The sequence below is a fragment of the Ambystoma mexicanum genome, chromosome 1q (assembly GCF_040938575.1).
Source record: "Ambystoma mexicanum isolate Mex_15411 chromosome 1q, UKY_AmexF1_1, whole genome shotgun sequence".
Classification (NCBI taxonomy): domain Eukaryota; kingdom Metazoa; phylum Chordata; class Amphibia; order Caudata; family Ambystomatidae; genus Ambystoma; species Ambystoma mexicanum.
The window spans coordinates 146,624,528-146,644,438 of NC_090922.1; the positions used below are offsets into that span (position 1 = coordinate 146,624,528).

General features: G+C 44.0%; 1 protein-coding gene across 1 annotated transcript in view; it reads left to right on the forward strand.

Moving 5' to 3' along the window:
• The window catches only part of LOC138521059 (uncharacterized), a 512,462-nt gene that overhangs the window by 133,330 nt on the left and 359,221 nt on the right, over positions 1-19,911 (forward strand). The window contains exon 4 of the mRNA XM_069633584.1: positions 6,650-6,760. Within this exon, the coding sequence (XP_069489685.1) occupies positions 6,650-6,760 (111 nt within the window). The remainder of the gene's footprint in view (positions 1-6,649; positions 6,761-19,911) is intronic.

The following is a 19,911-nucleotide window of genomic DNA, read 5'->3' on the forward strand; positions in this document are numbered from 1 at the left end:
CTATCCACTGACTCCTTGCATAAACAGCGCTCACGTCACCTAACTCCATGCTCCCAGATGGAGGTGCCACTGCCCCTGTTCATATGCTGTCACCTGACTTGGGCCATCTGACAATTTCCACTGCATGCTCGTTCCATAATGGAAGATGATGCTGGTGGATCCGCAGCAACCCGGCTACTTTGCCCACGACTGCGAGGGTTTCCTTCCTTAGAAAACCATTACCATTCCAGCTGCAGCCACATCATGGTAGAGGCTCGATGGGTCGAATGGCTTGATGAGTTCGCACACTTTATTAGGGCTGTGAGAGATGCTAAAACCATCATTGGCATCTTCACCAATCTGGCAGGAAAAAAGATCAAAGCTATCATTAAAATGATTACTATGCTGAGAAAACGTTGTATTACGCACTTGTCAAAGCCCTCCAGAAGAAATTGGTGATAGATAATGAGAGGCCGGTGTTTAACCAATGCCACCAGCTGATATACAAAACCATTGACAAATTTGGGAGAAGAGTTCTTCAGAAGATGATATATTGTCAGTTTGCTAATTTATCGGATGACAAAGCCATCTGCCTGCACATTATTGAAGGGTGCACCTCATCCACCTTTCTGAAACATCTACTTAAAAACCCTTGCCACTGAATGACATAATTAACCTTGCTCACATATACGAGAGGGTTGATATGCAGGCGGCTACCATGGAAGCCTTGTAGAAGCCGGATGTGGTGGCTGCACTATGAAGTCCAAGGGTCCTGACAAACCTCCCATGATATGGAGAGCCATCTATTGTCCACCACAGTACCAGTCGCAACCGACTAATGCATCCTCCACAATCTGCTATAGGTGTGGGTTTACATTCCCGCATACCAGCTAATGCCCAGCGATAATTTAGCTATGCACCAACTGTGGCAGGGAAGGTCTTTTCCAGGCATTATGCAGAGAGGGCAAACCCTTCCCGGTTACCAGAACCCCACAGCGTGCCACAAAGAGACCATCATCCACTGAGCCACAGAGTTCCCCGTGGAGACCAACACAAAATGCACCCAAAGGACCTCGAAGGTTTGTCCGCAGGATGGAGAAATATCCGTACCATAGCATGATAGAAGAATAAGTGCACCATGGCAAGAGTATACGAACTGCTGCATAATGGAAGAATATCCAAACCAGGTCAGCCCAGAATGCGAAATACCGGCTGACCTATACTCGGACTATTCATAAGAATATCTGTACTAAATGGATGCGGATCCTGGGGCAGATGCCTATATTCCGTACGCCTAGCTGCCAGCATTCATGAGGGTCTAGTCAAGGCACTGGCCCTGCACACCGGCTCTGTGTTCATTTCCATAATGTCACTTTTTTGCAGCAGGGAACAGGGCACACTGTCAAATTGAGAAGGAGAGAAGCGAAAGGTCAGCATTTTGAAAGTCCCTTTATAGACGTACTAATCCACCTCACTCAGTTTAGGCCCGTGTAGTATGCATGTAGCTGGGGGGCCATCCTCTGTCATTGTCTAGAATAAATGCCATCAAATAGGAACTTGTGGAGCACTTCAGTCATCTGCTCTCTCCCAGTGGTTGAGCCAGCCCCAGATGCCTTGGTATTGTCTAGAGGAAGCTTGAGCTCTAGGATACAGTCCTTTTGTTAAAGCTTACCCTTGTTTTGCGCAGCCATTTCCCAGGCGCTGCTTGCGTTGTTGCTCCTAGAGCCAGGCCAGACCCCCAAATATTGCAGTGACTCTTGTGATCACATGGCAGTGTGAATGCAAACACCACCTTTGTTAATAGTACTTCTTACTGCGGGGAACTTGGCAGGCGACGCAAACTTTGCCCTCACCTGCAGCCTATCCATTTTTATTGGGTCACGCGCTGGCTCTCAATTAGTCTCTTTCTGCAATTCCTCTCAGAATTTCATTAAATGCTCTTTCTCTTCTCTAAGAGGATTTACTCGTCCACGGAGCAGCCCAGCCGCAAATGCAATGTGCCAGATTCAGGTCACCTCCTGGCCTATGAGCTTTGTCGTAGTCATACCTCTTGTAGGATGATGCCCCTCCTTTCAATCCGTGGTGGGATCTTTGTCTGAGGGTTCCCAAAGAGCGATAATAGTGCCTGATGATTGGTCGCCAGCAAGAATAGCCACCCTATTATGAAATAGTGAAAACGTTCACATGCCCATACAGCTGTTAAACTCTCTTTTTCAGCATGGAAGTACGCGCATTCCGTCAGTGATAGTGCCTGGTTGGCATACTCGACGATGTGTCTTGGTGCCGAAGAAGCTGTGTTGCTTTGGGCAAGGATTGTCCCCAAGTCCTCTGTCCACAATGATCTCCATGTGCCATGGTGGGTTGAAATAATCCAACTGCTTGGCTTCAGACAGCACCACTTTGATCAGGTCAAATGCCAACTGACACACTTTGGGACATCATCGCATAGTTAGGTAGGTATCTTGTATAGTAGCCAACCAATGCCAGATGAAGCACCATACTTCAGCCACGTGCTAGGGAGCAGCCAAATTGCTGATGGTGCGCACCTTCTCTGTGTCAGTCGCATTCCCTGGTCAGGAAATATGTGGCCATAGAAACAGAGATTTGTCTTGTCTATGTCACAGTTCTCAAAGTTCAGAGTTAGGCCTTCGTCCTGGAGGGTGGTGCATATGGCAATCAATGAGTTGTTGTGCTCAGCCTGAGATTTCCCATAGACCAAGATATCATCACTGTAATTGAATGCTGTCTGTCACGGGAGGAGGATTTGTCTAATCGCTTCCTTGAAAATGTCTGCAGCAGATGAAATTCCAAAGTTCAATTTTTTATATCGTAAGAGCCTGTGAGCATTGTGAAAGTTGTAATAGGCCTGAATATAGGTCTTGCTTGGAGAATTGTGTGGCATTGTTCAGTTGGACGATCATATCCTCTGTGTGATCCGGGGTGTCTTTCCTTTTGTATTGCAGTGTTAGTGAGCATCATACCGATGCAGGGATGTATGTGACCACCTTCTTTGGGCACCACCACAAGAGGAGATATCAGGGTGTGGAGCCCAATGCTTTCTCTACGATGTAATGCTGCAACTCTTGGCGTAGTTCCTGTGAAACAGCCTGTGGAACTCCACTCTCCTTGGGTGCTGAGAGGCAGGACGCACAGATTCATCCATATGGAGCTTCAAGGCGGTCCGTTTGAACTTCCCAAGTCCCTGGAAAATGCATGGGAATTCCAATCATGGTGATAGTTTGGATATAGGTCTGGCGGTCATCGAGTACACTGTTAGCATGTTTGTGTTGCCACACATGCCACATTGTACCACTTTGGAACTCTTGGCAGTGGACATCTATGTGGACATCTATGAGGCATAGTTGTTTTGCTGTCTTGTAGCACAGGAGGCATCGTCCGCTCGTGGGGCTTCGTAACACATGAATGGTGGTGGGAGTCGATCGCCCTCTGTGCATAGAGCTGGGGGAGCCAGGAAACTCTGGGGTAGGGCCGAACCAGGGCATTGGATACTATCTATGCTGCAACCCTGAATCATTGGTGTATATGTTGCATTCAGCCTTGGAGGAAGAGCTTTACAGCTCGAAACACGTGTCAGGCTGCCCTGTATTCAATAACATTTCTGCAAATATTGCACTTAATGAAATTGACTTCAACCCTTTCATGGTTTCAAATAACACCCTCTCTTCTCATGGATAAGCCTGTCAATTCCAAACCTTGCTGCCATCACCTCTTTTGTTTTGCATAAGTCACCCCAAGTGGGACGGGTATGCACAGGCTTGGGTCACGAGCCTGCTGAGCCTAGAGACCCAACCTTCTACTCACTTATGAGGCCCAACAAGGCTGAAACATGTCTGGGGATGCTTGTGGTCTTGTGCAGAAGGGATGTGACCTAGCAGTTCGGCTGGAGTGCCCCTTTTGGGGTAGGACCAAGCCTGATTGGCATATGGTCTTTCCCCTTCTGTAATGGCTTGGCAGGCTGAAGAAGAATGGTCTGAAGGGTTGCCCAGAGCAATCCCAGAGGTTAGGAATAATTCCAAGCCTTCCAGCCATCACCTCATTTGTTTTCCATAATGTCAGCCTTAACTCCATGTTTTGCTGAATCAAAGTCATTTTCTTTTGTTTTGCATGCATTACAACAAGGCTGAAACATGTGCCTGGGGTTGCTGTTGGTACTCTTGTTCAGAAGGGAACTGCCATAGCATTTCGGTGCTGGACTGCCTATGTGGGCGGGACAAAGATTGATATGCAAATGGATATTACCCATCTGTGAAAGGTACAGTGAGCAAAAAGCAATGGCTGCGAACTCAAAGTGGGAAAAAACCACAGAACAGGTTATCATGCCATGTTCTTTCTGGAGAGGGGCGCCTGCTAACTTTTTTGAAAATATTTGCAAGGAACCTGGGGTTGGTCACCCTGAGTTACCTGGGGGAACCCAGACGTGGACGCCCTGCTCACTGTGCTCAGAGAGGCACAACTCCACCTCACTGATGAGGCCCAACAAGGTTGAAACACGTGTATGGGGTTGCTGTTGGTACTCTTTTTCAAAAGGGAATTTCTATAGCATTACGGTGCTGGACTGCCATAGCATTTTGGTGCTGGACTGCCCATGTGGGCGGGACAAAGACTGATATGCAAATGGATATTTCCCATCTGTGAAAGGTACAGTGAGCAAAAAGCGATGGCTGCGAACTCTCAAAGTGGGAAAAAACCACAGAACAGGTTATCATGCCATGTTCTTTCTGGAAGGGGCGCCTGATACCTTTTTTGAAAATATTTTGCATACCTAACTTAGGTTGTTTTCTCAAATTATTCAAGAAAAGAACAAGCATACCGTGAGCTTTTTCACTGTTTTGAGGCTGAATCCAGCTGATTACATCTCACGCAGAGATGCAAAAGAATTCATCCAATATATGACAGCTCATGCTCTACCTCCTGCAATTGAAATAGAGGATTTCAAAGGTGGGTCATGGGAAGACTTGATGATAATGTTAGCCATCAAACTGGCCAATACTGACAAATGGCAAGACTACCGCAGGCTGATGGTACACCACCCAAGTGCTGGTATGAATGACCTAACCAGAATAGCTAAGATACACACAAAATTGGCAGTGTTGAATCGACAGCTACTTCTGAGAGGATGCAAATTAGTTGTCCCTGCGTGTTGAGAAAATGTTTTATAGAAACTGCCCCATGAAGTGCATAGCGATATTGAAAGCACCAGGAAACGATTCTGGTGTCACGTATAGTTTGCATTCATGGATGTGCTAGTGGAGGAGAGAGAACGCAATTGCATCCCGTGCCAATTTACATCAAAGGCAGACCCACCCATACCGCTACAGGAGAATGTCATATCTGAGGAGTCATGGCACCCGATTGCCCTAGACTTCGATGCGCCAATGGAAAATGAAAAATACCTCTTGGTAGCCACAGACGAGTTCTTAAGGGTTCCTTTGGTAAAGCAGGTGCACACAACAGCTTTTCCCCAGGTGGCATGAACCATCGATGAATACCCCACAGTGAGTGGGCTATCTGCCACACTGAAGATAGAGAACTGGCCACCATTTAATGGGAATGATTTCTACCGATTTGCACACCACAAAGGATTTCTGCATCAGAAGATAACCCCTCTCTGGCTATGTTTCATGTCGTTAATCAAGAGAACGCTCCAAAAGGTGGCAATTGAGAACATGTCCACCTAGTTAGCACCATGTAGGATGTTGAGCCACTACAAAAAATACTCTGCATGATGCCACACTGAAGACGCCAATGGACTTCATGATATCCTACCAGTCGAGAACACGTGTGCTCCCAAATCATCGAAGCAGAAGGCAAGAAGATGAAGAGATAGGAAGGCAGTAAAGGAGTTCACCATTGGGGAAGACGTTTTGGTGAAGCAGTGCCAACAAAAGAAGATGGACTCAATATACAATGCCACCGCGCTCAAAGTAAGAGATAAAAGGCACCATGGTTACTGATCAAAGTGACTGCCGGGAGGTGACAAGGAATGCATCACACTTTAAATGCTTGCTCAGATCCACAGCAGAAGGGGCTGAGGAGGGGGAGACTGAGTGTCAAGTGGACAGAGGAGCAGATCATGTGGATCCAGTACCTAAAGAAGCAGTAAGGGACCCTGACACAGACAGACCGCACAGGAAAATGAAAAGGCTGTTATGATTGGTGGAAGAAGCATAGATGGCTCAAAGGAGCCATGTGATGGGGTAATAATGTGAGGGCAGACATCTAGTGCTACCCCTTTAAAAACTGGGACATAAGAGGGGAATGAACATGTTGGAGAAGGGAAGAGAAAAGGAAATGGATGGGGAGGAGTTTAGAGGGGCACTACTGTAAGCAAGGTGAAGGATGGAGGAATAAAGATATGTTGGTCCCTCCATAGACATGTGGCCTCATCTTTAGCGCGGCTATGTGCCCTCCCAATAAGATGGACCCAAGTGATGTATTTCCAGGCAACCAATAATGAGGATCATATGGGGACAATATCAATGGCAGTTAATCACTTCACAAATAACACATAACAAAATATGATCTTATTGTGTTTATGAGAATATTATATGTAAGTAAACAACTGGGTAATACTAATGTGAATTATAAGGTTTGTGTCAACTATTCCCTTGAATACCTTCCTGTGTTTAATTTTGTATCTCATCTGCAGTTTTCAAATTTGAAGGAAAACAATGATGTCATCACCCAAGAATCTAGTCCACAGAACTCTGTTGAAAATGAAGCTGCTGCATCATCTTCCAGAAAATTCTGGTTTTTCAAGGTACAGTTGAATCATCAGGTCAAAAAACAAGATGTTCTTACTGATAAATATGCCCATGGCTCCCATTCTGCGGCAATTCTATTTTCCAGTTTGCTACCCTCTTACCACAGTCTACCTTACTGTCAACCCACTACCCTATACACCTGGCTACTACGCCTGCTCAAATTACCTCTAGCTGCTCACTCTACCTCCCATATGGTCACCCTTTTCCACGTGAAGTTACCCCTGTCAATACACCCCACATTTGCCCCGAACACCTCACCTTTCTGTGTTGCTATGTTGGACAGCCACTTCTCTACCTGCCTACCATCAAGACTTAGAGCCGAAATCTAAAACAAGAGGGTTCTGGTCTTTTTCCAAAAGGGTAAATGATCCACATTTCTATGAACATCAAGAGAAAGATAATTCCAGTACTTTCTAGCATGGATGAAAGAAGCCTGGCCCAGGCTGAATGTGATTTTGTACCTGTAGAATGTTTTAACTGGGTAATATCTAATTCAGGGGACATCTCCACCCACCCCAAACCAGGTACTCCCAATTCTCTGTCATTTAATACGGTTCTCTTTATGTATCTGGGACCCCAATTTAACAAAATTGATTCTCCATAGCTTCCCTCCCCTTTTGGAACAAAAAACACACAATGTTGCACAGAAGGTCTGTTTTTTAACCAAATTGAACAAATGGAATCAAATTACAGATTAACAAGTTGTTTGTTCACAACAGGTCAATGATAACAAATAATCAACACACTAGCCCCTTTGGTTTTCAATACACACTTATGGAAACAGTGACTTAGTAATGCACACTTCACCATAGGTATCTATGCATTTAATTCACCCTGAGAATGCAGTCGCCGTAAATTAAATGCATGAGAGTCCAGGAGGAGTCTTTCATTTGTGAAAACAACCAATTAGTTATCCACTTCTCACTACTTCCCTTTTTTTCAAAACCGCCCACATTACTCGATACACATGTTAGAGTTACAATTAAATCGTAACAAACGATTGGACTTTTGGGTAGGTGAATGGCTTGTAGAAAAGAAAATGTATATTCAGCAGTATCTTGGCAAAATTCCCTTCAGTGATATTTCTATTCAATTAGGGTGTAAAATTTACATTTTTCCCTTTCGATGGGCACTTTGAACAGCGGGAAGAAGTGGACGGTGAATAATCACCCTCTCCCTTTTATCAGAGCAACTTAGTTTTAACAACAGTATTCTACTCGATGGTATATCCAGGATGTGAATTTAAAAACTGTATTTATCTAGGCATGCACACAGTGAGTTGTCCTATGTTCTTCTGTGCTTGTAGAATTCACAGCGAAGGAGTCAGGGGATCTCACTATCTACACACAATGTACCTAGTCTATTATATGTGTTTTTTCCAGAAGCACATTCACTTTCTAAAATGTCCAATAACTTCACAGGATGCACAATTAATGTATCTATGTGCACCCCTCAGTACTCACAAGTAATAGGGATTTATTTGAATTCCCTTAACAGGATCACTCCGCACAAGATTAATTCCCTTTTAGATAATACTCACATAAGGATTTGTTTTGGCTGAATCACAGACATGTGGGCACCCTCTTAAGAACTTCTTCAATTCTCCCGCTCTAGGAACAGGTGGGTATTAGCCACTAAGACAGGATCAGCTTTTCTCCACAGCATGTCTGCATTCTCTTCTTCTGAAGAAGACCTGATACTTTAACTCCTTTTAGGCCTCATTTCAGGGCTTTTATCTCAATCCAAAATGGATCCAAACAGAAAGCAATCTATTCCATCTCCTTGTTTTTATCAATATTCCTTTGTCTCCATCAGTCAGTGAGTGTCCATCAGTCAGTGAGTGTCCCTATGTGAGTGTCTGAGTGCCAATCTCAGTGTGTGTCTGACCTTTCATAGAACAAACCCCCACTTTTGAGGTGTTGAATGTAAGCGTCCCCAGAAACGCACCCCCTTTAGTGAGAGGCAATAAAGGACACACCCCAGAAGGGGAATGAGGCCAGGACCAAGTGCGGGTGAGATCAAAAGAGCTTTATATAGATCAATATAGGGCATGCAAAGGACTCTGCCAACTCCGAGAGCGCTCTGTCTGACAATGGCGAAGACAGTCCTACTGATTACAGAACTACGTCACGCATGACACAAGCTATAGGGGGCACATAGTCTTATGGATTGGGTGGTGATGGCTAGGTGGTATACATTGTATACAGTTGCGTCTCCAGGATTGGCGGACATTGGTGCTGCGCCACTTGGGGTGGAAGGTCAACTGGGCTCATCGGGGTGGAGTGCCGGGCCGGACATGCCTTGTAACGATGATTGATAACTAAACTAATATTTGCTCTTTTGGCCACACATTCCCACCCATTCTTTACACTTTATGCTTTCCGTTGGTTTGCAACTCTTGTAAGCGCTGACCTTAGATCAATATGTGGACAGGAACATTGATATACGATCTGAAGTGTCTCAATACATGAGTTTGGAGGATACCTTAGGTTCAAACAATCTGGTCTCATGTGCCTAGTCAGGGGCATGGGAGGGGTCGCTTGACCACCCTCTCTTGGCAGTTTAGGTGAGGAATGGTATTACGATCTGTTGGTACACGTGTGGGCGCCCCCCTTAACTTGGGGTCAATGGAGATACCACTGGCCCGTGGGGGGCATGTGACTGGTGCCTGAGAGACGGTGGGATTTAGGACCAGGTAGCTCGTAAGTCATGGAGTCAGGCTGTGGCGGCCTCTGACATGGGGGAGGCGGATTCTTGAAATGGGTCCAGCAGGGTTGGGAGGGGAGGCGAAGCTTTGCTGTTTGAACACCAGCTATCTCTAGAGGGCCTGGGCAGGAGGAGGGGGAAATGGCCTTGCAGCTCTGTGCGCGGCATCTTGCACACGGCAGTATACTGTCCCGTGGGTGAGGGGCGAATAACAACACATGGGGTTTCTAAAAGGACTCGTATGCATTTGCATTAGAAGGAATACTAACTGGGGACCATACCCTTTAGCACAACAATTCACATCTATAGTTGACATACGAACAGGCTATAGTTGACATACGAACATGAGGTAGTGTTAGGCAGGTGTGTGTATAAAGAGGGCAACACATGTTATTACATATTGTTATCAGCTAGCCAGTCTTTGTACATCTCTACATTATAAACAATATCGGTTGCATATTTACTCTTTACCCATTCTCCTTCACATTAGCAGCGAACGTTAGTCAACAGGACATGCATTACATAAATGGTTTCTACACATTGCAAGAGATTCGGGGTAGGTATGGGTGTGAGGCGCCACGCCATCTAACGTTGGGGGCTTGGTGCAGGGTCAGGGGCTGCAGGGTTTGGGCTGGTCTCAGTTAATTCCTAATGTTACCGTTCATGGCTGGGGCAATGATGTACTGCGGAAGGTCAACAGCTACAGTGTTTTATTTTGTTGTTTGCTCGTGTTTGGTGGCTCGTGAGAACGAGTCCTCAGCAGATCTGCCATGCAGTGGGAGGTGGGGAAGTGTGGGCCTCTGTGAGCGCGGTCGAATGGGGGTCACTCTGCAGCTTTCATTGTGCATGTTTGCTCTGCCTGGGTTAGATCTGCACGTTTCTAGCAAGATGGGGTTGGCTTAATACAAGATGGCGTCTGTGCTCTTAACGTGGTGGTGCAGCCTCACGTGTCGGTCTGTAGCCACCGTGCCACCTGGGCCCGGGGGCCGGTGGGCTGCCGACGAGTTATGATTGAAGACTGGTGAAGACCAGGGCGGGACATGCAGTGGGAGGGGGGGTCCTATTGACCTACCCTCCCCTACAGTGTGTATACTTTCCCCAATCTAAGTGGTCAATGGTCAATGTACATGATTGGATAATGTTCACAAAGTAAAATCACAGTAGACCTTCGCCTCGTAAGTCATTAGGCATATTATAAAGGAGGCAGTTGATGGGAGTAACTTCTAGACCCAGTTTCCTTCCCATTTAATATGATGTAATCTCAGAGGTTTCTGACATTAAAATGTATCACATTCTGAAACATTAAATTCCACCTATGTGACAACTTTAATAATTTGCTTACCAATGGCTCTCTCTGGCACAAATCAATTGATGCAAGTGTTATTGGTGTAGCACGTATAGCATCTGAGTTATGGATTTTTTCCCTTTAACTCACTTCTACATTTGTATTCAAATAATTTTTTTCCATGTCAACATAGCGTGACTGTCCCTGCAAATGCTAACATATATGACACACACAAGCGTGCACCCTTTGTTTGTGACAAAAAGCAAATTCACCTAATTTGCATATTAAAACTACATTTAAAAATGTTGGACCAGCTAATAGAGGATTATCAGCTGAATGTTTCCACACCTTCAAAAGTTCTCTAAGAGGTTTGGGTCCAGAGATACAGGCGATATACGTATATTTAAAGGGTATTTTCCTTCATACAAAAATATGCCATTGCAATAACAACTCTTCTGCCTAGATACAAATACTATGAACATGGTACTTTTCTATTTTCCTTGTAGTCAGAGAAATCTACTCTTGTTGACTCTATGGTCTGTATGACTCAAGCCTGGCTGATGAAAATAGCCTTTGTAATTTACAGTTCTTGGGGTTTATATGGTGTTAATTCTGTCTCTGCTTGAGAAGTTTCCAGCCATGCAGTCCTGTCAAGTGATACATTCTTTCTTCAGGAAGGCCTGTGAGATAGTGTGGATATATTTGACTGAGCAGGACCTCAGAATCATCAGAATTTAAATTCTTTGTTCAAATGTTCAGCCCTAACACACCCACAGGACAACTAATACAACTCAACACTTACACCTCATGGCTCTGTCTAGTTTGCTTGACCTGTTTGAAAGAGGATCCTTATCTCCAGTTGCCAGCTTCAAAGAGTGTATTAACTTGGAAAGGGAACATATCTGTCCTCCCATCCTGTATGCTGGGGTTGGGGGATGTCATTGTGAGTTGAAAGCATACCCTTATGTCAGAATTCAGTGCAGGCTCCATTTAAAGTTGGTGTCATACACAATTGCAACTTATAATGTGCCGAATTTCATAAAACACCACAGTTCATATTAAATTGGCTTATCAGACACCTATCAACAGAATATATATTCTCTGCATTGGCAGGTTTCATAATCCAGACTCTTTTTTTTGGAGGAAAATGAACACATCCAAATGCAAATCCGTTTTTTGTATGCCTATAACTGCTGTTCTTTCTTCTCAGATTAGGCAATTCACCATTTTAACAAAGGTTCCAGGTTCTTTTCTGGTACTAGAAATGTTCATCTCAGGCCTTGTCTCTATATTCTGGTTTCAGGGGTCTTGACAATATTACACATTTTTACCAAACTGCTGTGTGCAGGCTGTCACTTCATTATTGTTTTTGAAATGACGCCTTGTTATGTATCTTTTCTTATGAGTTTAATGTTCCTACATACTGGACTTCTGAAGCAGTAAAGACATGCCTTATCCAAGTGCATGTGTGGGAGTATACTTCAGCATGTAATTCTTTATGTATCACTGGCAATTTCCATAGTATGCTTTGTGTCCTATAGTAAGAAGTTTGAAGGTAGTGCTGGTTTGGGCGTCAATGCGACTTCATTCAGAGATGATAGACGATGTATTCATATCAAGGAGTATTGGTGATTATACAGACCACAGTATTCTGAAACACCTGGAAGTATTTAACTGTGTAAATTGGAAACCCTGAATAAACATCATAATGGTAATCTATTTTGGAGCTTATTACAGCTCTAACAAGTGAGGCAGTACACTGATAGTAACGGACTTAGCCGTCTCAACAAAATTGAATGGTAATTGGTGGAACTGATTACTGCATTAATCTGGCGGGCCATGGAAAGAGTGGTATCAAATATCACGGCCAAAGTTTTAAACTTTCGTTGGGAGGGTATTGAGCAGTGTGAGAAGGTGACATTAGGTAGCCCTATTAAGGTAGTAGATGATACATTACAAAAAAAAACAGAAAGCAAAAGCTATGTTCAATTTGGGTTTATTTATTTAATGTGTTACAGTTTGATTAATAAACTTTACACATACATGGCAACAAGAATACAATAATAAAAATTAAAATTACACAATTAAATAAAATGGCAATGCTAATAACAATAAATAAATAAATCTAGCCTGGACACAATCATACATGCTAAGACCTAAAACAACCTAAATCAGGCCCTGTATATATCACATCAGAACTCACCAGGATACGAAATACTGACAATATTAGGAAGAAACAATTCGGAGTTAGAGTTCACGATTACATAGTAACGCATAGCCCAAAGAGGGTTCTCGTATAGGTGTATCCCATCACTAATCCTAAGTGTAGATAAGGCCACCTATTCAAATCTTAATGCCCAATTTTCCCTCTATAACCAACCAGATGTTATATAAAGCAGTTAGAATATGGATATTTTCAGAATTTAGGCAGTGATGCCAAAATAATGCCTTAGAGGTTGCTGCAGAATCATGACTATTCTTTCCCATATGTTGATATATTATGTCTGTCATACTACTACATTGTGTCAGAACATGTTGTGCTGTCTCTAAAACATTATTGATTTTACACAATCTGCAAATCCTTAGTGCCGACAGCATTTGATCTCTCCGGCCCGTGACCCATAGAGTCGGGAGTTGATCCAATCTTAATAGGAGTACAAAGCGTCGCAGTCTTTTGCAAGGGCATAAGTTAAGGTAGTCTTGCGGTCTCATATATGTGTACAACCTGAATTTCACAAATTCATAACTTTTCAATGCACTGAGGTGGGCAAAATTCTCCAGCCAGTCCCACATATCTATTTGCTTGTCAAGGGCTCTCTGAACTTGCCTGGTATAGTCCCCTTCGCGATACATCCATCCTATATCAGCAAGATATCTTAACATTATAGCAGCGGGTGAGAGGGAATTTTGTTTTTTACATATTTCCTTATCCACAGCAATCAATACTGGATTTGTTGTACCACTACGCATTTTAATGAAAAGCCCCAATCTCTTTTTCATCACTATAGCTTTCAATGAAGGTATTCCCAGCTCTAGGCGTATGATGGCCATTGGAATTCCTGGGGCTAGGCCCTGAGATTTGGGTTTAGCCTTAAGCAGTTGTTGGACATCCATCTTTCTGTTTCATCACAAATATACTGAAATCTTGTGATTCTGAACAGCTGGTCCTTCCCAAGACTACAGACGAGTTGGATGCCATCAGCAAAATTCTGGAAGGTAATATCAAGTCAGAGTAGCAGATTAAGTAGTGGCTTCGAGTAGATGTTAAATAATATTGGTGATAAGCATGATCCCTGAGGGTCACCCCGCTCATCAATTTATTCTAAGACTGTTTGGGACCTATTTTAAATCTGGAAGACCTATGCATGACAAAATGGGCAAGTCACTTAGCTGGTTTCTTGAATTCTTACAAACATATGCTACTTCTTTAATACCACTGATTACGATATTATGATCTATGGTATCAAAAGCCCTGGACAAGTGCAGCATAAGGAGTCAAAGCTCAGCCATTATCAATAATATTGAGTAAATCATTTTGAATATCCATGAGTGCCAATTCAGTGCTTCTGGCTGGTCTAAAGTCTGACTGGCAATCACTAAGCAGATAGTGAGGTTCTATAAAATTGCTCAACAGGACAGTCACCACATTGGCCAGCACCTTCAGCAGAAAAGGCACATAGGATGAAGATAATGCTTCTACAGGGGGGGCATTACCTATGGTTTTTATGAAGAGCAAGAAACCACAGCCTGGTCGGATGAGGAGTTTATAGGTGCTTTTAAAATCAGGCTCAAAGTATTAGCAATTTATATTATAAGTACTGAGGGGAATTGATCATCTGAACAACGAGTGGGTTTGAGGCTATGATAGATATGGCATATTGATATAGGTCTTTCATAAAAATGGTCCTAGGCCTTAGAGGGCATTAACAATCACTGTCTTGAACAAAGTTAGATAGTGTAAAAGGTTTTGTAAACCGTTGGGTAACATCATTCAAGGATCTTGATGAATGAGTCATCTTGGATTGGATGCTGGCAATTTTTTCCCTAAAAAAAGACTGGATGGCTCATTAATTGTCTGATGGGTCATATGAAACAATGTCATGGGTAGGCTTAGACAGAGAATCTTAACTTCTAAATAGTTTTTCTTAGAGTTTGGGATGTATTTATCTGGGAGGTTTCTATTGTCACACTTTTGTACTTAGCATGCAAAATCTATATTTTGTAGTCTTAACTAGGTTAGGATTTCTTCTCCATGGGCCTCATTACGACCCAGGCGGTAAGTTACCGCCTGGGTCGTACCCTTACCACCATGGTGTAAACTACGTTTACACCACGGTGGATGGTGGATTTACCGCCCCATTCCAAGGTGAGTGGGGCGGTAAATCCCCATTTCCCATTTTACCCTTCCCCATTCCCATTTTTGCCCCATAGGGCATAATGGGAGTGGGGAAGGCGCTAATTATGCCACCGTAAATTACGGTGGCGTAATTAGCACCATGGTCCCTTAGCGCCATGGATTTTAACGCCTGCAAAAAGCAGGCATTAAAATCACCATGGCGCTAAGGGACCTTGTAATCAGGCGTTAAGGGTCGGCGCCGTTTACGGCGCCGTTAACCCCTTAATGCCTGACTCATAATGAGGCCTAATTCAGATCTCAATGATTCTAGATTGGAAGAGTTCAAATTCTTGCTATTTTTCTTGGGAGGCACATGCATGTGTTTTATTGGAGTGATAACCTCAATGATGTCAGAGAATCGACAATGTAGTCAGAAATACTTCTAAGTAATTCAGTAAACTTTGAGAAGTATGATGGCAAAGATTGGGTTTTAAGATGATTCTTTTTTCCTAAAGTGAATGAGAATTTTTCTCTGCTTAGATTCAATAGGGATGTCACACCCATGGAGTATTGCACAACTCCTTCCTAGCCGTGGAAGCCAAATGAAGTAGACCCCTCCCACCTTGGTTGGCACGGGGTCCTGATCTTAATATAAACAAATACCATGAGGCAGCCAAAGGGGGGAAAAGGGTTAGGGAGGGGTTGTGGATAGGAAGGGGGGAGTTAGGGTCAACTTGCATGAGGATAGGGAAGGGAAGTAGGCAAAAAGACACACATGAACATATAACTTGAACAACCTGAACCGAAATCCTTCTTAATTAAGATTCAACCTGCCTCCTGTATTCCTAGATAACCCAGACATAGCAACAAACATAAGCACATGGAATGTTATTGATGGGCATGGATAGCGTGCAGCAACAACATGGATAACATACAACATAAGACTGAATCACAGCATATCTCTTGAGCTCAGTGAGAATATGCATAACCTGAATTTTCTCTCCTGCCGTGACCACCAGCAGCGATGCTTATAATTGGACCAGAACTGACTTGAAAACAAATATTTACAAACAAAACCAAGCAGCCACGAACAATTCAGCAAGCCCCCATCTTTCTGTGTTCAATCAGCGTGTGCCCTTTAGGAGCACTCAGAACTGCATGTCAGGAGTTTTCCGGCAAGAGTCTATATTCACTGGAGCTGCACATGGACGTGCTTCTTCTTCATAGCCCTTAGTTACTCTCCTGCTTGTACAATACAACATAGTTTATGCAAAATAGGGAAATTAACGGTGCATCCGCACCCGAAACAAAAAGATGTGCACATGAACTTCAAATATACATGTTTCCACTTAACTGAGCCCGGGGGGGCTTGCTAGCTATTCCCCCAGTCAATGTGAAGGCTAGCGTTGGCAGCCTTGCCGCCACGTGTGCCTCTGCACCCGAGAGGCTGTGTGTGGAATGAGCGTCCTTCACTGCCATGGCCCGCACGCAGCAACAATAACGTGCCTGTGCTAATCCCTCATGAGAGATTAAGCAGCCCGCTGTCACCGCCGGGCCCGAAGTTCCAAGTCTTCTGCGTGAATGTGAACCCCAGCCTTCTCCGGCCCGTGCCTGCATACAAAATCACCAACAAGCGCAGGCCCGTGGAGAGGCTTAAGTGCCTTCCTAATTACACACACCTGTCAGAACTGAAAAGAGGCTCATGAGAAACGCAGTTTCTTAGACCTTTTCCTGCTAGCAGCTCTTCTTAGCTGCCATTTTACTGTGACTCAACCCTTTTTCCCTACATTACCCCCTCTTCTAAGGCCCCTCTCAGGGCCCGGCTTACTTGGATGAGAGTGATGAAATAGTCTTACTAGACGGTCCGCATGTCCTGTCTCAGCAGGTTCCCAAGAGTCCTCCTCCGGACCACACCCCACCCAAGAGATCAGATACAACAACTTAGATCAGCGCCACCTGGAGTCCAAAATGTGCTATACTCCAAATTCTTCCTGGCCATCCTTTATTACTCCCGGGAACCTTCCTTGTCGCCACACCATGAGCTGCGGGTTTAACCAGAAGAACGTGGGAAACTGGATGAATCTGCATATGAGAAGGCAATCTTAGTTTCACTGCCGTGTATGACACACAACGCTTATTGGTATGAGGCCTGATGAAACTAAGCACAAACATTCGGGACCCAAACAATTTTATATGTTGTGTAGACAATCAATCTCGATCTCACACCATATACTTGCGACTTAACTGCCTCTTACGGTCGTATTGCCTCTTATAATTCACATTAGCCTTATCCATATTTTGGCTTGCCTTCGCATGTATTTCCAGAAGCTCCTGTGTGCGTTCTGCTACTGCTGGAATTCTGTTAAATTTAGGGATTTCTTCTGGTAGCATTTGACAATCCTGCCCATATATACAAAAATGAGGTGACATTCTCAAGGCGTTGTGCTTAGCATTATTATAGAAAAACTCGGCTAGCCAAAGAGAACGTAAACCCAGGAAATGTTGCCATCGGCCAAAAAACATCTGAGATATTGCTCCATTGTTTGATTTACTCTTTCTGTCTGCCCATCTGTTTGTGGATGATAACTGGTGGCTAATGCACAGGAGATTCCAAGTGACTTACAGAAAGCACGCCAAAACCGGGAGGTGAATTGAGATCCCCGATCTGATACTATCATCCTTGGCAACCCATGTAATCTCACTACGAGCTGTAAGAATAACTCGACCAGGGAACTCGCGCTGGGAATTCCATTGCATGGTATGAAGTGAGCCTGCTTTGTCAAATAGTCCACAACCACCAATATTGTGTCACAATTCTCATCCCGAGGTACCTCAGTGACAAAATCCATAGACACACATTCCCATGGGTTCTGGGGTGTCACCAATGGCTGTTACAGCCCTGCCTTCTTCAAATGGTCTGCCGTGGACCGCACACAGGTCTCACACTTAGTCACATAATCCTGTACCTGAATAGCACACCCCTCCAAACAAAAGTATGTTTGCACCATATTGTGTGTCTGTCAGGCTGAGAGGTCCTGTATCCGCGGAAGCTGCTGAACCCCCGACAATCCCCCTGAGATGTATTTCCCAGAACTAGTTTTCAATACAGCTCTGTAAACTACACCCCAAAGGGAAAGGGGGAATGGGACAACAAAACAACACCAGGCAGACTGCGTCAAGGCTAATCAGTGCTGAACCTGCAGAGGATAGAGAATAACATATACACTTCCTTAATTCACTTACTTAACCTTATGAATGGAAAGTCATTAATCCTTAACTAATAATTGAGAATCCTACCTGGTTCTTCTCTTGAAATTTCTTAGAGAAGCGGATAAGAAGCTGAAAATCTCTCTTACTTGCGATACTTGAAATTCCCAGCAACTTCTTACATTAGGCAAAACTGGAAGTCTTAGTTCTTTGTTTGTCTTTTTTCCAACATGCACTGGTAGTTCAATTAGATTGTCTTTAAAATGTTCTTTCTTGTCATTTCAAAACTTTTCAAACTATTTATAATTATCTTGAGTCTTTGAATCCTTGAAGAAAGAGGAAACACATGCTAACTGCACACGCAGGTTATTTCCATTAAAATTATCGATGAACTTCACGTAGAAATCTTCCTGGTTGAAGAACACGCGCAAACGGATGAAGACGCGCGATCAAAATAATCCACACGCGCAAAAAATCCACACGCGCAATAATTCCCACGCGCAATAGTCCACACGCGCAATAATGTTCTCCTGCGAGACACGCGAAATAAGAACACCCGCGCTATTGAGATCAAACGCAACGAAGTGATTCTCACGCGCACAATCACTCGCGATGGAAAAAACACACGCGCACTCTCATGGCACGCGACGAACAGATTTCTCGCGCTTTGTACCCCCGCGCTAAAAATCACACGCGCTTTGTATTTCACACGCGCTTTGTACACCCGCGCTAAAAATCACACACGCTTTGTATTTCACACGGGCTTTGTATTTCACACGCCCTTTGTACACTCGCGCTAAAAATCACACGCGCTTTATATTTCACACGCGCTTTGAATTTCACACGCGCTTTGTAGTTCTCACGCAGCGTATAACTTTTCGCGCAAAGGATCACCCGCGCAATAAAACACACGCGCGTTTAAAATGGCACGAGACCAACCTCTACTCGCGCTCGGAATACACACGCTAGAAAGCACGCGCTCACTTGAATACGCACGCGACAGTCAAAATCTCGCGCTAAGGAACACCGCACTGGAAACACAAGCGCACTCCGATAGTTCAATAGTTTTAGTAGAAACACTACTTTTAACAAATTTTCAAGGAGACTGTTATTGAGATGAACAGATTTACAGTAGAAATAAAGTCACTTATCTCCTGAGCGAATTCACAAAGGTTTCCTGCTTTTCCTATCTTCAAAACGAATTCATGCCAGCTGAAGACTTCTCCTGAACCCCCAAGAAAGTAGCCGCTCAACTGCTGAGATCTGAAGGATAAAATCCACCAGGCCTAATACTAAAGCAGGAGCAGCCACTGAACACGTCCTCTCAGATGGGGTTTTGATGATGAAAGGCACAGAGTGACAGTTTAGAATGTTCATTGTTGTTCAGCATTGTCTTCCAGCCAATCAGAGCTGTCACTGTGAGGCTCCATCTTGCCTTGGGTCAGAACCAGGATTCTGAATCAACAAGTTAAGGCCTAACCAACTATAATGGAAAACTTCCCACCCACACAAAGCTAATCTGAAAAGGATAATAATAAAAAGGAAACTTGAATAAGAGAAGGAAACCTGACAGTACCCCCCTCCTAATGCCCAGTCTCTGGGCCTATCTTGTG